The sequence below is a fragment of the Prinia subflava genome, chromosome 1 (genome assembly GCF_021018805.1).
Source record: "Prinia subflava isolate CZ2003 ecotype Zambia chromosome 1, Cam_Psub_1.2, whole genome shotgun sequence".
In the NCBI taxonomy this organism is placed as follows: domain Eukaryota; kingdom Metazoa; phylum Chordata; class Aves; order Passeriformes; family Cisticolidae; genus Prinia; species Prinia subflava.
In genome coordinates, this window is record NC_086247.1 from 2209259 (window position 1) to 2234654 (window position 25396).

Here is a 25396-nt window from a genome sequence, read left to right on the forward strand (position 1 = left end):
CCAGTCCTTATGGCTGGCATCAGCTGATTTCTGTATTTCATCTTTTTCCAGGCCTCGAGGGGATGTGAAATGCCCTATTCCCTACAATCTGTGACCATGGGGAAGTTGTGGACTTTGCTTTGGCATCCTCAGTTAAAAACTCCCTCTGTCTCTACATCTCCTCCATCCTGATTTCCTTGGACAACCTGGGACAGCCACAGGGGTGTGGGAAGCCTGCAGCAGGACAGTGCACATCTCCCAGCCCATGCTGCCCCCAGGGATGCCACAGCCCAAGCCAGCCATGCTACAGCAGTGGCCACAATGGCAGGGAGGTGACAGAAACGTCACTGAGCCCAGATCCAGCACCCAGCTGCACAGCAGGAAGAAATGCCAAATCATAAACCTGATGGCTGAGTTACAGGCTGGAACAGGAGCTCCAGGGAAGCACCTTGGGATCAGACAGAGTAGGAACAACAGGGCCCTGCCTTCAAATGCCTTCCTTTCCTCTGCATTTGGACAGAAATTAAGCTCAGCTCTTCCACGTTGTAGCAGTGCTAAAGTCCTCCCTCTCCTGCAGGTTTTACCAGACTCCAGGGATCCATCCAGCAGGCAGTGGAGCTGCTCTCGCTGCAGGGACCAGAGTCTGTGCAGGGTAGAGAGGAAACTGAGGCTGTCCCCTGCTTTGTGTTGAAAACCACAACCCCAAGAAGTCACCCCCAGATACTCCACCCCACTCAGACTCCTGATGCTGCACAGTGGCAAAGTCCTCCTGGGGTAGGTGGAGCACAGGTAACCTACACCAGGATATGACCCCCTCTCTCTTCTCATCAAATCACCTCTTTGAAGCCTTTCTAGAGCACGAAATGCTGGCAAGGTCACTGGGCAGTGATTTTAACCTGTGGCCAGGTTCAGCACACTGTGCTTTGCCTGAGACCCCTGATGTGTTGAGATCCTGCCACGACACACAGGCACAAAGGGAGAGCACAAAACCTTTCCAGACTGAATCACAGAATCACAGGATGGTTCGGGTTGGAGGGAACCTTAAAGATCATCCAATTCCAACCCCCCTGCCATGGGCAGGGACACCTTCCATTAGATCAGGTAGCCCAAATCCCCATCCTACTTGGCCTTGAGCACTTCCAGGGATGGGGCACACCAGACCTGGCATAGATCAAGGTCCAATTCATCCCCATCTTCCCAAACCATGCTGTCTGATATTACTACACATTATTCCCCTTCTGTGGCAGAAGGGTGGAAGGTCCTGCTGCAGAACCTACTGCAGGCAAGTCCTTGCAGAGCACTAAAGACCCAGGCACAGAGGAGACCAATCCTGCTCTGTCCCCACCAGGCCCTGCTTACCCTCTCTCACAGCCAAGGGGAAAGCATGACATGGACATCAGCAAAGGGGCTGCACTGCAGCAGGGTCAGCTTTGGCTTCATGAACCACGTGTGGCTGGATAATTCAGACAAAGCAGTGACTCAGAAGTAGGCAGGGTGATGGGAGAACACTCTGTGGGATGGATGGTCTGGTCAGGGCTTTGTGTCTGTCCCTTTTTGCCTTCTCTGGCTGGCGGTGACGACACAAAACCCCATGGGGTGATGGAATGGGAACAAACGGGGTGATGACCATTTGTTCAGCACGTGACAACACTTGGGGGGAATGTCCCCCACACTGACCTGGGGGGAAGGAGATGGTTAGTGTGTGTCATTGAAACAGTGCAGAGAGCCCAGCCCAGCTGGGCAGTGAGCAGAGCAGTGTCCCAGCTCCAGAGGCCGCTGTGGGAGGTCAGAGCTTACCTATTTGAGGTGCAGGGTACCCGTAGTGCTGCAGTTCGTCAGGGTCCTCTCGCTTTCTGTTATCTGTGGACCTCAGCGATTGGCTTCTGGAATTATAGCGTCCATTGGCTATGGCAAGGTAATGGGTCATGTAAATACACCTTGGTTCACTCTGCAAGATCTTTCACTACAAAGGTTACACGCGTTAACGACAGCGACCTGCGACGTTCCCCTGACGTGACCGCCTGCTTTCCAACCCCAGCACCCCTGGCCGCCAGTTTTCCCCGAGGTTTCAGCACCAACCAGCCTGAAAGACTGGGGCTGGTTGAAAGGGTTCAACCCTTTCTTTTTGAGTGAGATTTGGGACCATGCAGAGTATGATCCCTCGTGTCTGGTCTTTAATTAATTTCAGTGGTTTTCTAGGGTGTCTGCACTCCTTGCTGCACTTGTGGAGGAGTCATCCTTTTCAGACGTGCTGGCACTGAATCCCGCCATCCCTAGTGGTGTTTTGAGATTTATGGAGGTAACTGGCAGGGTGTTTTTGGTGGGAAATTCTGCCTTGCAACCAGCACCCGCCTAGAAATGCCCTGTCGAGGAGCCAGGAAACGCTGAGTGGAGCAGGAAGGTGAGGGCAGGTGGAAAGGAAAGGGATATCTCAATACAAAATCTCCTTCACAGACTTGACCCTGTCACCAGCAACAAGGGGAGATGAAAGTCTGGCATCAGCAGAGTACCAACAGAGCTATAACTAGGAGCTTCTCCTTCTCAGCGAGAGACAAGCTCCTGACCCTTGTGTCCTACTGAAAATCTCCCAGTGGAGCCCACGGTGTGGAGCTCAGAAGGTAAATAATGCATCCAGAGTAAATCAAAGGCATTTAACTGTTCCTTCTGAGCCCACGCTCCACCAGCTTTCCATTTTCATCGTGTGTGGATCAGCCCTGGATTGGCTGGAGGGGAAATGAAAATTTCTGTTGTCTGTATTACTGGACATGCTGGAACCCTGACACATTCCCTCCCTAGCAAAGAGACAAACAACCCAGCAGTAACAACCAAATCCCATCCACCAGGAGTGCCTGCTGTAAATCAGGAGGGCTCAGCTGACTCCACCAGAGTCACATGGAATAGCAGAGAGCAGAGCTGAGCCCGAGTAATCTGTGATCTGGCAGCCAATTTGTTTCCAAACAGCAAGTACCAGACAGAAGAACTTTTCCCCCAAGGAGGTAAAACAGTCAGACATCTTTTCAAGAAATATGAACTGCCAAAGGTTGAAATGGTGACAAATTTGATCCCAGAACCCTGAGAAAATTAATAAAGGTTAATGAAGCTTCAGTGTGGTGGCAGGAGTCTTTATTGCCATCCAAAAAGGGAAAGCAGAGGAGGCAGAGGAATGATTCAGAGAGTCCCTGCCAGGAGCCAGGCTTTAAATTCAGCAGTTTGGATCATGGGAGAGTTTGTGAAATTGCATTATTTACCATCACTGTTGCCTGAAAGCAGAACTTGAGGAGTCTAGGAATTGTCACATGGACTCCTCCAAAGCTTCCCAGCACCAGCTGGCTGCTGGCTGGAGGGGATGGGATGGAGCAGTCACCCACCTGCCATCCTCAAGGGAAAGGTACCCACAACCAGACATCAGGGCCACAAACATCCTGATATCTGCAAACACATTGTTTTTGTCTGGCTCTTTCCTGGAATAGAAAGGTCTCAGACCCTATGCTTTTTACTGCTAAAAATTGTAGGACTTTCCTGTGGGAGATTCAGGTAAAAAAAGATAAACTCTAAGTAGTTTTCCAATACTAATTTTTTTGAGTTTGTTAGGAGACAAATTACTCTCATATTTGGGACTTCTCACATCCCCACTCATTCCTGGCCATACCCACACACTTTCATCTGCTCTGATTTAAGTCCTCTCCATGAAATCCCACAAACCACAAGAACACACAAAATCTCCATCTGCAGCACACCCCGAGGGCTTCCCACAGACTTATTTAGGCTGGGAGGAGAAAATGGGGCTGGGCATCAAGGAGTAGACATGGAGCTTGGATGGCTTTGTCACCTGCCCAGAGCAGGGAAGGTGACAGGGAAAACCTGGGACTGAATATCCCAGAGGCAGTCAGTGTTCACGGATGGACAGAGAGCTCGGAGGCAGGGCAGAGGGAAGGAAAGTTAAAAGAGCAAAAGAGAAGTTTTAATTGCAAGTCTAACACCCTGAACCTCCTCTCACCAATTATTTGGGCCCCGGGTCACTGACATCTAATGACTTATCCCAGTCTTGAAGGACTGAATGATTTCCTTTGCTCCTCGACAGGTATGACAAGTCTGCACTGCTATTTCTCACGCTAATTAAAGCCAATTAGACCTAGAGGCTGAATGAACGACCCTTCCAGCTTCCCCCAAGCTTCTCCCCTGCCAGGATTGCTCCACGGCTTCCTCCCCTTTGGAAAAGGATGTGCAGAGAAGCCAGTTTGCCTGCATTTAACACAGAGCACAGCTGAGATTTAACCTAGACTATTTCCTTGGAGTGATGCACAAATCAATCCTGGTTCTAGACAAGGCAGGGAGACAGCAGGGACTTAGGAACACAGGGAAGTTGGTTCAAGTGCTGCTTTGCTGTGGGTACCTGAACTTTATGAGGTGGAGGTCAAAACCTAAAGGCAGTAGGTTGGATTTCAGCAGCCTGTTTCCCACAGCAGGGTCAGTAGAGAGGAGTAATTCCAGGGTCAAGGGAAGAGCTGGATTCAGTTTACATCCCAGCTGGATAAATGTGGTGAGAATGGCATGACAAACCCAAGCACCTTTCAGATGCCAACAGGAGGAATAGAGGGATAATGCTCTTGGAACCAAACAGGGATGTTTCACTTGCAGGCAGAGGCAAGAACATGAGATTTTGAAAAAACACAGCTCAAGTGTGGATGTGGAGGATGATCAGTGCTGGCAGGAGTGGGAATAGGAAGCAGGTGACCAACACTTCTAATGAGAACATGCAATGTGTCAGACAGCACCTTGCAACACAACCAAGGAAAAATAAAGTAGAGGCAGAGTCTTTGAAGTGCTGTGGGCCAAGGTTTTAGCATCCAAACATGTCTCACCACAGCTACACACTCTGTACTCATCCCCCAAACCGGGCAAAGCAAATAGCAGGATCATGAAAATTATTCAGGTAAGGTGGGATGGTGGGAATGAAGGGATGAACTAGAGCAAAAAGTGGAAAGGGATTATTAAAAATATACTCAAAACATTCAAATGAATCTCACTGCAGTAAAACTGAAAGGAAATGTGGTGGGTATGGAGTTTTGGGGGCATCTATCAGCTGCTAAAGAGAAAAACTGAAAAGCACAGAATTACTAACAACCCCTAAACCCCAAAATCTCAGTGGATGGAGAAGAGGGACATTTTGGAGGCCACTGGATATATTGCAATTCCAGCTAAGGAAATGACCCAAAGCATTTCAGTTTGAGCATCTGTAACTTGTGAAAACATCACTGGGGGAGATATGTGGCTCTCTGATGTGAAATGCCTGAACCACCAGGAAAAAAGGGGGCAGGGCAAAGTCTGCAGCAGCAGCAGGGACCTATAGGAGCTCCTCCAGCGTGCAGTGAGTTCTAGCCTGGCCTGCAGGCAATGAAGATGCTCCCACACATGCCCAGGATATTTCAGCTCCGTGGTTGCAGCAAAAAATAAAAAATTAATGAGAGTCAGGGGCGGCAGAGACTGAGGCTCAGCCTTGGGAATGTCATGGGGAACGTGCATTCCTTCACACCACTAACAGCTGAAGGGCTACATCCTGAACCTGCTGGAAGCTGAGAATCCAGCCTGGAACAACAGGGCTGTGACAGGGTCACCCTCCTGCACCTGACATCAGGACGTGGTCACCCCTTTTTCCCAGCCTTGGGGACCTGTGTCTATCCAACCTGCACACTCAGAAATGCCAGGGATGGCTCTGCACAGCCTCTGCCAGATGGGATGGCAGGATTTCAGCTGGCTCCTCTGCTGGTTCTCCTTCCCCAGGAGCAAAAGCAGGCTGCCCACATCTCTGATTGTCCTCACATCTCTCCAGCACCGTTGAATTCCAACGCTGTGGCATTGCCCCTCTGGTCTGGATGTTGTCCATCCAGGTTCCCTGTGAGGACCCTCTGTCTGCCACGCTGTGAGCAAACCTGGCTTCGAGACCTTGCAGCCAAAAAGAGCCACTGGAGCTCATCCCTTTCCATCCACAGTGGGGGGACTAGGGAAGTTCCTCTGCAAGCTCCCACCACGCTTGGGTTGGCATTTTTCCAAGTTCTGTATAAAACAGCAGCTCCTGGCCAAATCAAATAGAGGGAGGAAATCTCCTCTGTCTGTACTGGAGAGGGGGAATATCAGCAAGTCCTTTACCAAGGAAAAATCAGAATTACAACAAAAATTTTGTGTTTTCCTTCAGATTACAACTCTTGAGCTACCACAAATAAAGGTTCTGCTTAAGCCAGGCTTCTGTTACCAGACAAAGTTTCCTTCCCAGTTTAGGATGAGCCTTCAGTACAGTTTTTCCTCAGCATTTCACAGCTTTTTGTTTTGACGATGGAAAACTTACCTGGCTCACTTCCTGCTGGTCTTGGATGTGTATCCCTGGGGAAACTTAGCCAGAAGATCATCAAGCAAGAAACTCTGCCACACGAAACAGCAGAGATGGTGGCCCAAACAAGTGGGAAAACACAAAAACCACACAAAAATGGTACCTGTGGGGTCATTCAGCCACCCCTGTGCACTCATTTCAACCTCTGTGGCCTCCAGACAATGTGCTCAGGCTCAGCTCTGTGTCTGCACCCACGTTTTGGTGACCAGGCTGGCACAAGTCACAGCTCTTGGAAAAACTGAGAGGTTTTTCCTACCATTCCCACTCCTGCACGCTGAGACCTGCTGAAGGCCCACCCGGGGGCAGCTCTGGAAGAGGAAAAATGGCAGGACCTGGGCAAGGTCCACCTCGGGGAGGATCTGTGTGACAAGACAGCTCTGGAACATTTGCCATGGGCTGGCAAAATAAAGCGACCAAGGAAACCCTCAAAGATCTTCCACAAAAGTTCCTCTCAGCAGCTCCAGGGAGCTGAGTGTCAGCACACTGAGAACCAGAGGCTGGAGATCCAATTAAACAGCTAAAACACTCCTGCTAATCACCCATCAGCTTCTGAGCTGAAGTGAGAAAGGAGAAGTTAAAGAAGAGAGATTGGTTTATCCTTGTTTTGAAGGTGGTGGGGATCTCTGTGTTATTCTAACCTTGCTTAGCCAGCAATTACTCAGTGGACAAGTTTCAATTTACCTCCACAGCAAAGAGGAAAATATCAGAGCACTCATGCCTGTTTTATTCTGCTGTTTTATCAGGATTACAGATGGCCCTTTGCTCAAGGAAATTTTTTTTCCTGCTTTTTTTTTCCTACTAGAAAATTAAGATCTCAGCTATTCCACAATAACTGGAGAGCTGGTCAGGTATTATTACAAGCTGCTTAAATGCTGAACAATTCAAGATAAAGTAATTCTCCTGGCCAGTTCCTCTTTTTTTTCCCCTTCCATTTTCTTCTTCTTTTTTTTTTTTCTTTTAATTAACAGAAGAAATAATTAGAACCTATTTAATTGCAACTTATAATGAACACTTAGAATAATAAAGGTTCTAGGGAAAGAACGAATATTTTACTCATCTCTAACAAATCTACGAGCAAAAGTCAATATGAAAATAACAGTGACATATTTAAAACAGGATTTCTATTCTACTTTTAAATCCTCTTAGGTTTTGGGGCAGATCAAAGTAAAGAGAAGGAAAAGATACATGCAAGAAAATTAGAAACCCTTCTTGGGTCAAAAGTGCATCTCCTTGGGCAAAGGCAACAGGGGACAGATTCACTGAGAGGCAAGTTCAGAGCCAAGTGAACAGTTTTGATAGGAAGAGACACAGATTTATCTTGAAGTAGGACACAGACCCCAAGATGTGTATGGAGAAGCCTTCTGGAAAGATTTATTTCTCACATATCCCCTCAAATCCTTTCCAGCATAAAAAACATCAAAATGGAGCTCAGCAGTTTGTCTGCAAAGAAGGTCTTGGGACAATTAATCAGAATTAATTTATTTCTTTCAATGGGATAAATCAGTTTGTGCTGCCCAACTCTGTGTGTGTACTCCCCTTCCAAACTAGGACTTTCCACTTAGCCTAAAATTCCTTCTTCCCAAATAATCCGAGCTGAACTAATCTCATTGCAGTTTGGAGGAGCAATTGACTGGGAATGCAATGGAAAAAGGACAGGAAGACAAGTGAAATAATTTATTGAATCATAGCCCCTTCAGGTTTTTTGCACTTGGGATTGGCTTCGCTGAGTGTTGTGTTCTGGAAAAAGTGAAGCAAATAATGAATAAAACCCCATTCACTCTTCACTGCTGCACTCCATGCCATGGAAATCCAACCCAGTCTCCATGGTGCTCCACCCCACCCCAGTCCTTGCCACCACAACCTCAGGAGATCCTATCAGGAAGAAAAACCAAAGTTTTGCCCCTGGAGAAGATCGAGGGAAGATGTTATGGCCCCTGCTCAGTGCTGATGAGGCTGGCCCTGGAAAACAGGGTCTTCACCCTGGAAAACAGGGTCTTCCCCCTCTCACCACTTCAAGAGGGCTGCAGAAGAATCAAACAGGTCCCATGGACAGCTTGGAAGATGGTTAGGAATGAGGAAGGATGTCCTGCAAAGAGAATCTGGGGAACAATGTTCCTCCCTAATTTATCCAGCATAGGAGGGATGCATTAAGGAGCTTTTTTGCCTGTTGTCCCATGTGTTCCCATGTTCAAAGAGTGACCAGCCCTGCAGATCCCCCTCTCCCAATCCCAGTGCCTTCTCTACCTTCTTCCTTCACACACTGCTCACCAAGACTGGTGTGGCCCTTCCTCCAACTCCACTCGGGCACACCCCAATCCCACAGCTGGACATTTTTTCAGGACCAGCTTCCAGGTCCTTGCACTCCTATTCTCCCTACCACAAGCCACAGCTGAGTCATGACTACCAAGTCACCAGCAAGCATGAGAGACACAGATTAAATATCCCTGGTGTGGGCAAACTTCAGAGGGAACTTAGCAATTGTGAGTCAAGGAGATGGAATTCAATATACCAGGTTTCATTAAAAAAAAAGTCTAAGCCTAATTGCAACATATTTTAAATTTATGGAAATGTTAAAAAATGCATGAAATCATTTTAGCCCTTATTAGAGGAATATATTTATGTCCCTTTATTTGAACTTCCCCCTTACCGGGAGATACTTCCCATCCTTTGAAGGCAGTTGAACTTTCTTTAGTTATTTGACTAGTCAGAGGAGTTATTCAAACATTCTCCACTCTGAATTTGAAATAAAAAAAGAAGGCAATAATTATAACCAGCCATTTGCTCACATTTGTTGAGCTGAGCTGTGTCTGCAGTTAGCTTTTCGCCTTCATCCCCCTCTCCACACAGCTTAAAGCAATGGAAGAACTGGGGATGAAAGTGCTGGAGGTTCACCAGCTCTACCCACCAATGCCTGCCTGGCGTGGGCACTCTGTGCCCTGCTCTCTGGAGAAGAGGACCTGGAAAGAGGAGGCATTACAGGGATGGAGCACACACCGAAGCCTTTGCATCCCTCAATCCCTGCCTAACAGCCAGACCTTTCTCTACATCACTGGGGGCTTCCATTTGTAAAAGAAAGGCGCAGGCTCACTGCCCAAGAAGAAGCAAGATTAACTTCTCTCTTAGATTTAATTATTTGGGAGAACTAAAAAAAAAAAAAAAAAAAAAGGCAGTGCCTTTAAGAACGTGGCAGATTTACCACCAGCATATGATAACCTGACGCAAAACCTGCTTGTGGATTCCCATAAATCCTTTGTGCTGAAGGCCTGGAAGGTGCAGGAGGACTGTGCCAGCATGCGAGACAGGCAGGGCCGGGCAGGGCCGGACCCACACATCCCCCTGGGCTCTCTGCTCCCACACAGCTCCCCCGAGCCTCGGGAGCACCCTCCGCCCTCCGTGGGGACGAGGCCGACCTCCTCCTCCTCCCGGGAAGGCCCCGCGCGTGCAAGGGAACATGCCTCCACTTACTATTGCAAGCCTTCCTATTGCACAGCCGTCCTTCCTCCAGGACTCCCTCGCAGGCCAGGCCCTCGTTGGGAAGGGGCTTGCAGGAGCGCATGCGGGTCTGCAGGCCGCCCCCGCAGTCCTTGGTGCAGTCGCCCCAAGCCGACCACGAGTTCCAACCACCTGGGCAAGATCCAGAAAAGCCCCGTCAGCCTCAGTGGGAGCCCCGGCGCCCGGGGGAGCCGAGGCAGCGCCGGCCCGGCAGGCCCTGCCCTGTGCCAGCTGCCAAGACTCAAAACTGGGGTGTCCTTACAAGGGACTGGATGCTGCAGGGTAGCCCAGAGAGTCAAGAAGGGGATGGGAGAAGCATTGCCTGACTTTACATTGACTTCTCTTCAGTTATTCCAGTTTCTGGAGTTCAAGAAGGGTTTGGACAACACCTTCAAGGCACATGGTGGGATGTCCTGTGTAGAGCCAGGAGCTGGACTCCAGTGATCCTTGGGAATCCCTTCCACCTCAGGATATTCTACAATTCCAACTAGTCCTGCTCTTCCTGTGCTTGCTGTGGCAAAGAGCTCCCCTTTAACAAGGCCCTCTGCCCATTTTTTGTCCTGTTAGCTTCTAACCCCAGAAGACACGAGCAAAAACCACTTCAAGGTACAAATCCATCTTCAGCGAGGTTATGTCTCCTCCTTCTGTCACCACACAAACATGATGTGAAGATAAGGAAGGTGAGAAGGGATAAGGGTTCTACCACTCATATTTCCCAAAAAAAGACATTTCCTTTCCCCACACTGCAGACCCCACCAGCCACAGAGAGGCAGCGCTCTCAAGGACAGCTTTGGTGGGGGAATAACACGGGAATGATATTCTCCTCCAGCACCCTTTGTAGAACCCATAGGGCACAACCTGTGAGCACCATAAGATGAAGGTGCATTTTTGGCCCCTCTCCCCAGCCATGCTCAGTGCTGATGTCAGCTTTCCCCGTTGTACCACAGTCTGTAGCTCTGAAAACTGATGGATCCACCAAACCTGCACCTGGCTGCAGGGCTGATTCTGCTACTTAAGGAAAATTCTGAGCCTCTGCAGCCTTCTCCACCCTGTGTCTTCCCAGCTTCCTGCCAAGAGCAACAGGCCCGGGTGGAACATCCATAAATGCTGATGGCAGGATGGACTGTGAAGACCATCTGAATCTGGCTGGCCTCCCACAGTCCAAACGCCTGCAGGGAGCACAGGAAGGCTCAGTTTTGGGTTGTAAAAAACAGCAGGGGATTAGCCAATCCTTTCAGGTGATGGATAAGCTGTCACATCCCTCAGTGGTCAGTTCGCTCCTCATGGGCCGCATGCAGCAGTCTAAAATCTGCTGAAATAAGCCTCGGCTCCACTGTTCTGCTCCATCGTTTGTCCACCTCATGGGGAGGAGCAGAGGTGGCCCTTCAGCCCAGAGGTGGCCACTTTCACATGGCTGCTTTTCCTGCTGTGAATTCTCTCATTACCCACAGCTACCCTTGGAGATGTTTCAGGTCCAGGGAATTCAGCGCTGTGCTGTGCTCAGGCACAGATAGGGATAACGAGCTAAAGATGCAGGGTTTTTTGAAGACAGGAAACACTGGGAAAGTTCTTGTTCTTAAAATAAAAATGAAATAAACCTTCCCCCCCCACCTCCTTTTTTTTTTTTTCTTTTTTTTTGTTCTTTTTTTTCTTTTTTTTCTTTTTTTTTCTTTTTTTTTTTCTTTTTTTTTTTTTCCTTTTTTTTTTTTTTTCCTACAGCCAGAGAGTTCAGAGATGCAGATGATCCACTTCAGCTGACTCAGCCTCCCTGAATTTCTGTTTATGAGATCATGGCTGTACCCTGAGCTCTGGGCTCTGCTGGTCCTGACAAACCCTAGACAGGACACCAGCCCTGTCTGGAAAAATGAGCCCAAGTAGGTGCCAGACCAGAATCTGGGGACATTTATCAGCACCCTCTTGCACAGGGATGAGCAAATACTTGTCCACGTCCACAGCAAAAACCCACGAGTTCATACTCTGCTCCCTCCAGCCTGGTTTAACTTTTTCCTTCAAGACAGAGTGAAAATAAACACAGGCTCAGCAACACTCCCACTGCTGATGGCCATGGAAGCTGCTCAGATATCATGAGAACAACATGGAATAATGGAGCAGGAAGGAAATGGAGGGCAGTGAACTTGCCAGCAAAGTGCCCAGAGATCCTGGCAGCAGCGTGGAGGACAGAGCTGTTACTGGCACAAAAAAAAACCCCCAAACTTGACCTTGAAGAAGACTGTCTTTCCCTCAAAAGTCACTTTCTCTGCTGGTCACTTTTCTAAACAGCATGGGAACACAGGCTTGTCTTCCATTTCCTTATGGGAGACAGATTGTGTTTCCTTTGTAAGAGAAACCATCAGTGTAATGGGAGGTATCCCGATGCCAGGCTCAAGCTGATCAATAGGATATCTGTAATCAGACACGTTTAGGAGTTAATCAGCTCCTGCCTTGCCCTTTTCAGAATGTCTGTTTCATCTCACTCCCTTGCAGATTAGGAGTGAGACTGGGGAAGGGAGAAAGCAGCTTCATGCAAGCCTTGGCTTGGATTGTGATTTATTTGGAATGCTTTCTGTTCAGACAAAATGCATAATTGCTCCAGTGTCTTTAGAAGTTATTTTATATTGTGTTTGTAAGCAAAATATGGGCCCAGACTCACTGGCTGTCGTGGTGTCCTCAGTTTGATGATGGATTATTCAAAACAGTTCTACATTTTGGGATATGACCTATTATGGCACTGATCCCCTAAAATACACAGAGAAATAAACGTTGCCAGGTCTCACTGCAGGAAAGAGGGAGGGATAATGAAGGTGCCAGTGTTTGGTTTCTTAAATCACAGAATCACAGAATCATGGAATGGTTTGAGCTGGAAGGGACCTCAGAGATCATCTTGTTTCACCCCTCTGCCACGGGCAGGGACACCTTCCAGTTATCCCAGGTTGCTCCAAGCCCTGCCCAACCTGTCCTTGGACATTTCCAGGGATGGAGCAGCCACAGCTTCTCTGGAAAATCTTTGCCAGGGCCTCACCACCCTCACAAGGAAGAATTTCTTCCTGATATCCAAGCCAAACCTTCTTTCTTGCAGTTTGAAGCCAATACCCCTTGACCTGTCACTCCAGCCTTTGTAAATGTTCTCTCTCCATGTTTCTTGTAGGCCCCTCTGTAACCCTAAAGCTTTTCTTTTCCAGTTTGAACAATCAAAATTCTCTCAGCCTTCTCTCACAGCAGAGCTGCTCCAACCCTCTGATTCCCTTGGTGCCTCCTCTGGACTCTCTCCAGCAGCTCCAGGTCCTCCCTGTGCTGGGCCCCAGGGCTGGAGGCAGCTCTGCAGGTGAAGCAGAGGGGGTAACTCTTACTCTGCTTATCCTCAGCAATGCGAGAACCAGAACTGCCACAATCTGAAATCCTTAACTGGAACGAGATCAGTTCATGAGGTTGAGCACAGATAACTTCTTCCTCTCCTTGCTCCTCAGTTTCCATCCCATTTGTGAGTACTAAGGAGGAGCTAGAAAAGTACCAGGGCACTTAGTAAATCAACCCAGGCATTTAAAGCCAAGACAAAGGTATTCCCCACTTTATAGAGCAGTCCTTTTTTATCATCAGGTTGTACCATGGTCCTGACAAATTAAATGCTGCATGTTATTTATCTTGTTTATTGGCTGTCAGATAAACCTTTTGAAATCCCCCTTCTTTTCCTGGGTCTAGTCCTTCACTGCTTCAAGTGATTTGTCTTTTTTAGTGGAGCTGTAAACAAGTGATAAAGGGTCTATTATATGAAGTTATTCCTATCCCACCATTTGGGGGGGAAAATGCTGTGCCATGAGGAACAAACATGGGCTCCTTGTGCCCATTGCTGCATCTGGCTTCTGGAATGGAGTGGTTGAGGGAGCTGCGGTGGCTCAGCCTGGAGAAAAAGGCTGAAGGGAGACTTTATCTCTCCCTACAATCCCCTCACAGGAGCTTGTAGTGAGGTGGGTGTTGGTCTCTTCTCCCAAGTAACAAGTGACAGGATGAAATGGCCTCAAGATGCACCACAGGGAGTTTTAGATTGTTTACTTGGAAAAATTCATTCACAGGAAAAGTTGTTAAACACAGGAACAGGCTGCCCAGGAAAGAGGTGGGCTCACTATCCCCATGAGTGTTCAAACAAAGCGTGGATGAGGACATGGTGGTGGTGAACATGGTGCAGGTGACACACTGGCGGTTGGGCTTGGTGACCTTTTCCAGCCTTAATGACTCCATGGTTCTATGAAAAGAATGATCTGCCATGGCTGTGGAATGGCTTATAATGGCTGTGGTGTCACACAGATGCCTTTAGCCCAATGCAGAAGGGATGCAAGTGTGGTGTGATCCCTGCAGAGGCTGCACAGCTGCCCCATCCCTCAGTCCATCACTCAGACTCTGCTTGTTGAGCTGGCACAGCCCCCACGGGCTCCCCATCCTCTAGAAAACGTTCCTCCCCACTTGCCCACCAAGCAATCCCTTGCTCTGCCCCTTCTTCCATTTCAAGCATGAGGTTGGATGTTTTCTTTTGATGCTGGGAAGTGAGGAATCCACAAGAAATGCAGTGCAGACTCACTCTGCAGTTAATGGGACCCTTTGCAGACAGTCCCTGCTACCCCTGGAGTCCCATTCCATGAGCTCTCAGCAAACTGCTGCTCCTGTTGATCGATGCGGGTTGAGTTGCCATCTGTCCTTAATCCACAAATAATGAGGCTGCTGCAACTGCTCAATAAAGGATTTTGCTTTTCAAAGGCAATGAATCCTCCGAAGGTCACACACTCAACCCGTTCCCACTTTGTGAAGTTTTTCTCAGCTCTGGCCTCCTGGAACCAAGGAGTGTTCTCACTTTGTTCTTTATCCCCCTACCCTGGCAGAGCTGTGGCTCGTGCCTCCAGCTCCAGAAGTTCCCATCATAACCAGCAGCTGTCACCTTGATCACACAGCCAGGCTTAACTTGTATTTTTTTTTTTATTTTTGGAGAGCAGCCCAAGCTCCTAGAATGTGTTTTTACAAAGGTGGCTGCTGTATTTGAGGCTCCTGGCTGGTCTGAGTGCCCATCAGTCAGTGAGGCCTTTAATCCAGTTTCTAAAGAGTTTTTTGAGCCTCCTCAGTCAGTTCTTATCATGATCATGGACTAAAACAAATTACTTTTCATGCAAGGCTGTCCCAATACATTTTAATTCTCCGATTAAATGGAGAAAATTCCAAGATGGTTTACATCAACCAGCAAGATCATATTTGGCATTTCTCGTTCTGAAGCTTAAGCAGAGATGCCAAAAGAATGGGTCTTTCCTACTGCAAATTAACTGAGAGGGCTCCACTTAGACCCCTCGTCCAAACACCCTTGATCTCCAGGAAGATTTGCATCCCCATCCGGAGTTTATCTTCACAGCTGACAGCTGCAATGTGTCTCAGATGCCAGTCAGTCAATCATGCCTTTTAATTTAACAGCAATCCCTTGAATTAGATGGCAGTGACAACAGCAAAAACTAAGGACTCTACACAAGACAATCAATTGAGCACAGCAAAAGGGGCTTTGCTGACATTTCCACATCCACCTCCAATTTCACTTTTTTGGATTCAGCCTCTCAGTGACCCCAGCTGAAGACACGTCTTGTTGGCAGCTGTCTCCAGCTCAGCGGGTCAGGGCATTTTGTGTCTGAAAAACATGTCCAGACTGCAAAAACCCCACCACAGCTCTGCGTGCTGCCACTGGGAATATTTGTAGTGGAATTTATAGCACAGTTTCTAAATCCTCTCGATTAGCAAATGAGTGGAAAAAATGTCATTTCTTATGCAAATAGGGGGAAGGATACTGAAGGGAGATGAAGAGTGAGATTGCCTTATACCATCTGAATCCTAAATTTGTTACACAATAGGGCAAGTGAGGGAGCTGCTCTTTTATCACTCTCCTTTCTACTGTGCTGGATAAGAGCGAGTCCAGAAGGGGCTATTCTGAAGACATCCTTCTATTGCACCAACCAGTGATCATTCCCTGGGAAGCCATACATTCAGTTTGTTCCTTCTGTGGAAAAAAAGGGAGAAAAATCTTTCAGGGAGATGTCCCCTCCTTGTGCCCCATGCCATGAAAGTCTACAGCAGTACTAGTGAGTTGCTCCAGTGGTTCCTTCTCTGCACTTTCCAAAATAAATCCCATTAACGTTTTGCTGTTTTGCAGATTGTACACATTAATATAAAAACCAATGCCCCAAGCTCCCTAAAAAGCAAAATCATTCATTGCAAGGACATGCAGTGATAGGACAAGGGGGAATGGTTTTTAACTGAAAGAGGATAGACTTAGATCAGATAACAGGAAGGAATTTTTTACTGTGAGGGTGGTGAGACCCTGGCACAGGTTTTCCAGAGAAGTTGTGGCTGCCCCATCCCTGGAAGTTTTCAAGTACAGCTTTGACAGGGCTTGGAGCAACCTGGGATAGTGGAAGGTGTCCCTGAATAAGAAAGGAGTCTTGGAATGAGGTGATCTTTAAGACCCTTTGCAAATCAAACCATCCCATGGTTGCTTGAATTTCTCCATGGAAAGGAGATGAGTGAGGGGAGAAAAATTATAAACATGCATTAAAAGTTTATGAGCTGCAGAGCAAAGTAACCAGGGACTGTCTGCTGCTTGAGTTTTCCAGTACTGGCATTGAGGGGTGTCCAAGAAAGGGGCAGGAGGCAGGTGCAAAACCAGTGAAGGACATAATTTACAGACACAGAGCGGTGTCAAACTGTTATTGCTGTGCAAGGCTTTCATAGCAGGAAAAGGCACCAGAGTTTCCATGAATATAAAACATGACTGAGGAAATGCATGCAAGACAAACTCATAAATGGTAATAGATACAAACCCAGCAGCTCTGGTTCAGAAGTCCCCTGGGCTTCAAGCTGCTGAGTTGCACAAAGTTGGAAAGGACCTTCAGGATCATCAGAGCCCAACCTCTGACCAAATCACTCAGTGCCACATCCAATCATTTCCTGAACACTTCCAGGGATGGTGATTCCACCACCTCCCCTGGCAGCCCATTCCAATGTCTGACAAGCCTTTCAGTGAAGAAATTCTTCCTGATGTCCAGCATGAGTCTCTCCAGGCACATTCTCTCTTTTCCTGTTGGTGGTTGCCTGGGAGAAGATGTCAAGCCCCACCTGGCCACAACCTCCTTTCCAGCTGTCTGGATGTTGTATGTTTGTCCTGTTCTGCTATTTTCCTTTGGTAGCCACTGCTAATGAGAGGATATTGGGACAAAAAAACCCTGATCTGGCCAACAAGATGGTTCCTGGTGCTTTCCCAGTTTCTTGGCCTCTTGCTACCTTGAGTTTGACCCTTTGCTCCTTCATGGAGATGTGGTCAGGGCACAGCCAGCTCGAGGTCAGACCAGTATTTCCCACCACCAAATTGCCAAAATCTGCTCAGGTCACTCACTTCTGGGCACCCCAATAAATGATGTGATTTTTCCAAGCTGCTGAGTGGCCAAAGCTGCCACTGATTCCCACAGCATTCACAAGTCCCTGCAAATGAAGGTAACGAGGTCAAATCTGGACAATCATTTAGGACGAGCTTCAATCTCCCTCTGCTCTACAAATCACTTAAGGAAGATGGAAATGAGGCCAGTGTGCAGCTTTCAAGGAATCCCAGCATAAAGCTGTGCTTTTTACATGAATCCCTGCAAATGAAACACTAGGGATAAAGAGAGATTATTTATGTGGAAGTGGTGGGGGAGGTGGGCAGGGAAATGAGAAAGGGAATGTTTAGTCTGGAATGGGAGATCAAATAAAACCATGGAAGAATCTTCCCATAAGAAAGCCATGGAGGCCTAATCACTTAACTCATTTCAAATCAGAGCAGGCAAAATATCAGAGAACAGACTTGTGAAGAGAAACCCAGCCTGCACCATGGGGGAGGAATGAAATGCTTCCCCGCCCTGAACCTCTCTGAAGTTGTATAAATCACACCAGAGCTGGGTTCATGAACTTGTCCTTCTTCACGTGGCTGCAGACCCAAGGCAAAGCACAGAGGGGACAGAGCAGCTCAGCCACGTGTGTGTGTCCCCATGGTGAGGAATACATGAGCCCATTCAAACCTAACTGTGCAGCCCAAGCTGAGTGAAACCTTCCCTGATACCAGGATCGCTATCTATTTTCATAAAAGGCAATCAAAGGAGAGCATTTGTGAGATTTCCTTTCATGTCTTTACATGATCTGTTGGGGACGTGGTTTAGTGGTGGGATTGGCAGTGCTGGGTTAATGGCTGGGCTCGATGATCTTAGATGGCTTTTCCAACTGAAACAATTCAATGATTCTCTGTTCCATCTCTCCTGGCTTGAAGGGCTGTGGTTTTCACCTATAAAACACTTGCAGAACGCTGCATAAACCCATAAATGCCATGAAATGCTGTAACACCCTGCAAGCCCGTGCAATTCCATCTTGTTTCCTGGGCAGCATTTCCACCTGAAGGATTCCTGAGGTCTCCCAAGACTGCAGTTTCTCACTCCTCCACGAGCTGTGACATATTTCTTGTCACAAGAGCACTGCAGGGCAGGGCTGTGCCACTATTGCTTCTGCAGGATGGACTGGGGAGGTGCTGAAAGGCTGAGAGACTTGCCCACGGTATCTTTACAACACCAAGAGAAGACAATTTGTCTTCAGCTGAACATCTTCCAGGAAAACAGAGAGAAACAGAGAGAATCACCTGGGGGCACAACCCAGGAGCCAAGTGTCCCCTCTCAGAGCAGTTTCGATGGGGACACCACAGAATTTGTGTCTCCAGCACTCCTGGCTCCATGAACAGCTCCCAAGACAGAGCCAGAAATGCAAACTCCAGCTGAGGCAGCACCTTTGCACTATCAAACCAAATATTTAATTGTGTTTCTATAGGCACAGCCAATCTCTCTTCATACAGAGATGCCAGAGGTGTGGATTTTGCCTAGGAGGGGAACAGAGGCAGCTGAAAACCACATGGAAGTGTTTTTTTGTGTGTGTGGCCACCTCTGAGGCGGGCTGGGGAACAAGCAGGCATTTCTCCTGCCGGGGTCCTCTCCCCCTCCGAGCTGTCGGACACCCTCACCCTGCAGGGGAAGATGCTGATCCAGGCTGTCATTCCCAGCTCCACCCTTGACACCCTGTTCGTGTTTTCCGCTGCAGAAGGGAGCAGGTTTCAGGCTTGGCTCTGTGCCTCTGCCTCTTTCCAAGCCCTCTCATTAAGATGGGGGCAGGCAGAACGGCTGGCTCGGGTAACACTTGAGTGAGGTGAGGGAGAATTTGGGGAAAGTTAAATCACAGAATAGCAGAATGTCTGGATTTGAAGGAACCCTAAAGATCATTGAGTTCCAACCCTCCTGCCATGGCCAGGGACACTTTCCACAATCCCAGGGTGCTCAGAGCCTCATCCAACCTGGATTTGGACACTCCCAGAGATGAGACAGCCACAGTTTCTCTGGGCATCCTATGCCAGGGCCCCACCACTCTCTGAGTAGAGAATATCATCCTAAATTCCCCAAATTTCTTCAGTCCAAGGACAAGGCACGGATCTATTCAAGCCATTTGAGGCACCCAAATGAGAAGCTCCTTTCAGGCTGCTTAATGAGACTGTCAGGAGGCAGCAGCTGCAGTTCTGCATCTGGGATAATCACCACGTGGTATCCAACATGCCCTGGCACCAAGGACAAGAAATCAATATCATCAACCTTTACCAGCATTATAGTGACGAGGTTAATATTGATCTTTTGACATTAAGGTGTGGTATGCGAGCCCTTAGCGTCATTGCTGGGAATCTGAAGCTGGAGCACTCTAAAACAGACTGCAGGCACAGCAATTTGCTCACAGATCCCTCAGAGACCCTGGATTAGAATGAATAAAGCAATTCTCAGCCTGATTTGTAATTGACCGTTCCCAAAGTCGTCGCCTTTTCTATCAGTGGTGAGAGGGGATTATTCACATGTGTCTGTTTTGTCCCTTCAAAGTCCCAGAGTGGCACATGGAAATGCCAAATGGAATTTGTGTGGTCCTGCAGGCAGCAGAGCTGTGGTCTCAGCCTGTTTTTAGGCTGGAAACTAAGTAGGAGTTAAACTCTCGCTCTTTATAATGTCTTGGTGTAGAACTGACATTACCTTGCTACAGGTGAGGTCTCCCTCTGATTTTTCCTGTAATCACCACTAAAAGAAAACCTTTTGCCCAATCAAAGCATCTCCACGAGAATTTCTTAACCCTGAGTCTGCTGATCCAGTCACTCCTACTGATAATCTTCAGCCCTGAGAGATCAAGGTCTTAAAGGCTTAAACCCCCTTTGTCCCTAGAGACAAATCTGATGTGAAATTCCCTTGGTCTGAGGTCCTGCTTAGGAAAAGAAAGGCAGAGAATTGAGTGATTAAATCATCACAGATGAGGAGATGCCACCAAGGCTCAGCGTTTACCCAGGAATTTGTAAATGACTTTTCCTGTTGTTCCCATTTGCCATTTATATTCCAGCAGTGTTAAGAGGCCTTGAGTAAAATGAGACTCGTTCTGGGGTTGGCACTCCGCAGGCAAAACAGTCACAGACAGTCCTTGATCCTGAGAGCCTGCAGAGAGTTAGGCAGTGCCTAATTACTGCTGTGATTGGAGCTGCAGAGAGAGGGAGGTGAGTGTGTGTGGAGAGGGAAGAGAGGAGTGGGTTCAGTAACAGATACACAGAGATCCAGACCACTTTACAAATAATTGACCCTACTTAATTGCCAATCATCATGTGCACTAGCTATCTCTTTTCCTATGAGGGAAGGCAGACAAATATCCCTGTGCTACACGACTGTCTGAACAAACAGGCGGGTTCTGGGCGGACCAAGGGTGGTGTTTTCCCTCCCAGCACATTCCCCAGATTGACTGGAAATTAATCTACGTGAGAATAAAGGATGGAGACAGATGGTGGAAGATTTCCCTCCCTGGTTTTCCTCTTCTGTCACCTTTGGTGCTCAGAGGAGTCAGGAATGGAGGAATGGTTGGGTTATCCTGGATTGCCAGGATGGAGAGCCAGATCACCTGGTGACTCCCTTTCCTATAACACTCCATGAAAAGAGGAGCGTGGCTAAATCCCTTTTGGATAACCTCATTGCAGCCTTCCAGCAGCTAAAGACGGTTTGAAAAGGAGGGAGAGTGAATTCTTACCTGGACAGATAATGACAGGACAAGCAGGAGTGGTTTTAAAGCAATAGAGGAGTGATTTAGATGAGATATTAAGAAGAAATTCTTCACTCTGAGTGTCAGAGAAGCTGTGGCTGTCCCATCCCTGGAAGTGTCCAAGGCCAGGTTGGATGGGGCTTGGAGCAACCTGGAATAGTGGAAGGTTCTGTCCCATGGCAGGGGGTGGCTCTGGGTGATTTTTAAGGTCCCTTCCAACCCAAACCATTCTGTGGTTCTATGAATCCAACCTCCCCTAGAGATACCAACTGCTTGGCCAGCAGTTCTCCCTTCACACGAGGAAAACAACCTCTAATAATTGTATCTACTAATTACCAGGGACTGCTCTCTGAGGAGTTGTGTCGTATTTTATTTTTCTCTGTGGTCATCTGGGATGGCCCACGAAGGCCAAAGGCAGGAAGCTGGTGAAGGATGGATCTGCACTGTCTGGTTCAGAGGCTTCCCAAATGTCTCAGATTAGATACATCTATCTATTTTCTTTTTTTTTTTTTTTTTTTTGAGCACATCAGTATGAGCCAAGAGCAACATCTACTGGCCGAGCTGTTTAGCAAGACCAAGCGTAGATCTGGCACAATCCATGGATTTTACACATCTGTGAGCTATTTTTAGGTATTACCCAAGCACCAGGATTAGCACCAGCTCTTCCCAGCTGTGCAGGTTGCCACCAAAGCAGATATTTCAGCCCTGCACACCTGGTCTTGGCTTTTATCCATACCTAATGTGAAAATTGCTTTGTAAGCCCACTGTGTCCTGGGTAGCACATCTCAATAGATGGAAGTACCTGTGTATCTCCATTTCTTCTTAGCAAAGTGCTCCTTGCACTTCCTGCTGAGGTTTCCTGGGATAAATCAGGCTAAAGGGGAGTAGCAGCCCATTCATTGCCATCAAAACTGCAAGAAACTTTCCATAGGGGGTATTCAAGTGGTCTCACTTTACAGATCAAAAATAAAGGGTCCAAACTTGGAGGCTGAGCCTCTTCTGGTGTCTCCTGGTGGGAGCTAAGGGAACGTGTGGACCTCAAAATAGGAACTCAGCATAAAAAATGGTGCTGGCAAAGCTGGGTTATGAGGAAGGATTATGGGAATGGGCTTCACTCCCTCAAACTCGCCAGATGTGTCAAATTCAACCTTGTTATCAACCCTTGGGGTGGTTTTTTTTTTTCTTCAGTATTTGTCTCAAAAGGCAGAGTGGGAATGTGTGGGAATGAGAGTGAGAAATCACTGAAGCTACACCCAAAAAATGTTAGCAAGAAAAAAGAAAATGTAGAGACTGAGCTATTAGGAAGAGTGAGAAGAAAGACCATGAATAACAGGCATAGCTCATGTCTCCACCCCTGCAGCCGGGAGCACTCAGCTGTTCAGGCACTGACAGGAGAACAGAGCTCTGAGGAACTCCAAATCAATTACACATAAACCACAATTTCCACCCCTCACGAGGGCCACTTCTCCCCACAGGGCAGGATTTAAAGGAGAATAAGACAAAAGCAGCCTGATCTGTATTCTGAGCTCACTGCAAGACCCCAGACCCCCCCTCCAGAGCATTGCCAGGTGAGCAATAAACAGCCCAGGTGGTTTTAGAGGTCTGTGGTGCAGATCTGGCCACTCGGGCACTTCATAAATAAAGGAGGAAAATAAGAACTCTGAAAATACAGACTTTATATTTGGCCATGTTGCTAGAAACACCCATTCCACTCTGCTGATTACAGAAGGAGACCAAATGGCCTCCTTTAGACATCGAGGATGTTTTTTGGTCAGAGAAATCCTTCTCTCATCAGGGATGAGAGATGGCAGAGAACCACAAGTGGCTAGAATGAGCGGGAACCACAAGCCAAAGCTGCATAAAAGGAGAAGGAACAACCCTGCCTGCTGCAGGCAGGTGGTGAACTCGCTCTATCCAGGTGCTCCTGCTTGCTGACAGCCACCTCCAGCTGTCCCTTTGTCTGTCCCCTCTCAGGACAGGATCTGCAGGTGTTCAGACCAAACTGGAACCAGGGCAGCTGAGGTGTGCAGGGAGCTGTGCCCTCTGAAGGGGCAGGACCAGCAGCATCACAGGACTCAGGATGTCTGCTCAGAAATCTCATGCATGACCTCAGAAGAGCCATCCTCCCTCTGCCTGATTTCCCAGGTGGGAGTGCCTCTGGTATATATAATAATGGGAAATAGGAAGGTGCTGAAACTGGGAGAGGAAAGACAAATTTTGCTCTCTGTGGCCATGATCTATGGGCGTGGATCCCAGCTGGAAACAACCCTGTGGCTCTTACTAGGACTGTTGTAGCCCAAAAACCTCACCAAATCCCAGAATCACAATATTATCCAGAAAGGGATTGTAACCAATCCCACCTCTTTGGACAGGTGTGGCACCTGCCGACATAAAACAGTCAAGACAGGTAAGGAAGGTTTTTGTTCTGCTTGATTCTGGTCCACAGATGATGGCATGGCTGAGTCCATGTGGGGCATTTGTAGGATGCCCTTCATGGGGAGGACAGGAAGGTTCTGGCAGGGAAATGAATCACCCACTTCCTCCAAACTTCAGCACAGGCTGGGGTTTGACCCAATGCCAACAAGAGTTCAACAGGAACCAGGATCAAGATGGTCATTAAAGCTCATTTTGCCTCTCCTTGAGGATGCCTGGCCTCATCCAATGTTTTTTGGTGACTTCTGTAACTTTCCACCTGGTTTCGTGCACAAGTTTTTGGACATGGCTTCAGTGCAGCACGTGTGGGAGAAAAGGCCACAGGGAGTTTGAGTTTCCTCCACTCCCTGCCAGAATAATCTCCTGGTTACAGCAGCTGGTGCATGGAAAGTGAGAGTGACAAATGCTTGGGAAAAAGAAGTTGTCTTAAACATAAGAAAAAAAAAAAAAGATAACTCCAGGCTAGAGGAGCCCAGGGGTCTGGATTCGGCCTGATGCCTCCGGAAATTATCTATTTCTAGATAAAAAAGTGAAATCCAAAAGCTGCATCCAAGCAGATGGGCTGGTTCTGACCCCTGGCTGAGCAGGCACACGAGGATCCACGCAGGTAATGCGTGAGCAGAGGCCAAATAAAGAACAGAACAGCAACCCAGGACACGAGGGGCACAAGCCTGAAGGGAAAGGTTGAGCTCTGGTGTCTCCCTGAATAATACAAGGCACAAAATATTCTGTTACCAGCCTGGGGAGCAGACAATTAAAACACTACTTGAAGCAAATGTCTCCTGACTCTGGCTCAGAATTTCAATTAGGCTGGGAAGGCTTATTGCACTTAAGTGCAGGTTAGTGACATTTCAGGAAGGAGAGATTGATTGGGAGCTGGGTCACAGCTCAGCAGCGGGGATCATGTCTAGGGGGCTGTCCTTAAAAACAATGTGTGATCTCTGCGTGGCATTTTCTTTGTTTAGCTCCTTTAGGTTTCCTTTGAGAATAAATAATCCCCGTAGCCAGAGCTGTGTCCCCTCCATTCAAGCACTGGCTTCTTTTCTTACTCATTTCCTATTTCAAAGTTCTTTAAGCATCCTTAAGTGTCCAAGAAGTATTTCCTCTGGCTCTTCTCTTCCTCCGAAGGTAATTAACCTTTTCTTGTCTCAAGAATCAGTTTCTGACTTGCAGGAAACTTTTTTCTAACTGGTTCACCAGCTTTGCAGAGCCATGAAAAACAGGTGAGTGTCTGCTACTACAATCTGCAGATACAAAGAACCTCATTCCAGCTTTTCTTTCTGGAAAACAAAGTGGGAAAATGCCCTCAACCAGCTCAAAAAATTAAAAATAATTATTGGAAGACACCAAATGTGCACCAGGGAAAGTCCAGTAGGTGAGAAACCGAGGCAGGACAATGCACCAGCTCCTTTGGTGTGATTAGTGGTGACTGAGAGAGCTACAGCTTCTGGGAGATGTGCATGAGACAGGGTTTTCTTTTTCCATGAAATATCCCAAAATTCATTAATTCCTCACCATTCCCACACATCCATACTGCAACTGCTGTAACTACACAACTGCATGGACTGATAAACACATCAAACAAAACGAAACCCTCCCAGAAGGAAACACTCTGGTCTAGCACTTGAACTCCAGCACAGACAAAAACCCTGCTAGAGACACACTGGGGAGATGAAGAGCAAAGAGAATAATCAGATACAATTAAATCAACCAGGAGAGGTTTAGACTGGATTTCAGGGAAAATTTCTTCACTGGAAGGGTGGTCAGGCATTGGAACAGGCTGCCCAGGGAAGTGGTGAAATCACCATCCCTGGAAGTGTTCTAAAGGTGTGTGGATGTGGCTCTTGGGGACATTGTTCAGTGGTGGACTTGGCAGTGATGGGTGAACAGCTGGAACTGATGATCCCAGAGATTTTTCCAACCTTAATCATTTTCTGATTCTAAGATTTCTGCTACCGAAAAAGTTGTAGG

The 25396-nt window shown here is 47.7% G+C and overlaps 1 protein-coding gene across 1 annotated transcript in view; it reads right to left on the bottom strand.

The window, feature by feature from the left end:
- The window catches only part of ADGRB1 (adhesion G protein-coupled receptor B1), a 162668-nt gene extending 152283 nt beyond the window's left edge, over positions 1–10385 (bottom strand). Inside the window, exons 1-2 of the mRNA XM_063405525.1 lie at positions 9830–10385; positions 1777–1884 (exon numbers count right to left, since the gene is read on the bottom strand). Of these exons, the coding sequence (XP_063261595.1) occupies positions 1777–1884; positions 9830–9920 (199 nt within the window). The 5' untranslated portion in view covers positions 9921–10385. The remainder of the gene's footprint in view (positions 1–1776; positions 1885–9829) is intronic.
- Between the last annotated feature and the right edge of the window lie 15011 nt (positions 10386–25396).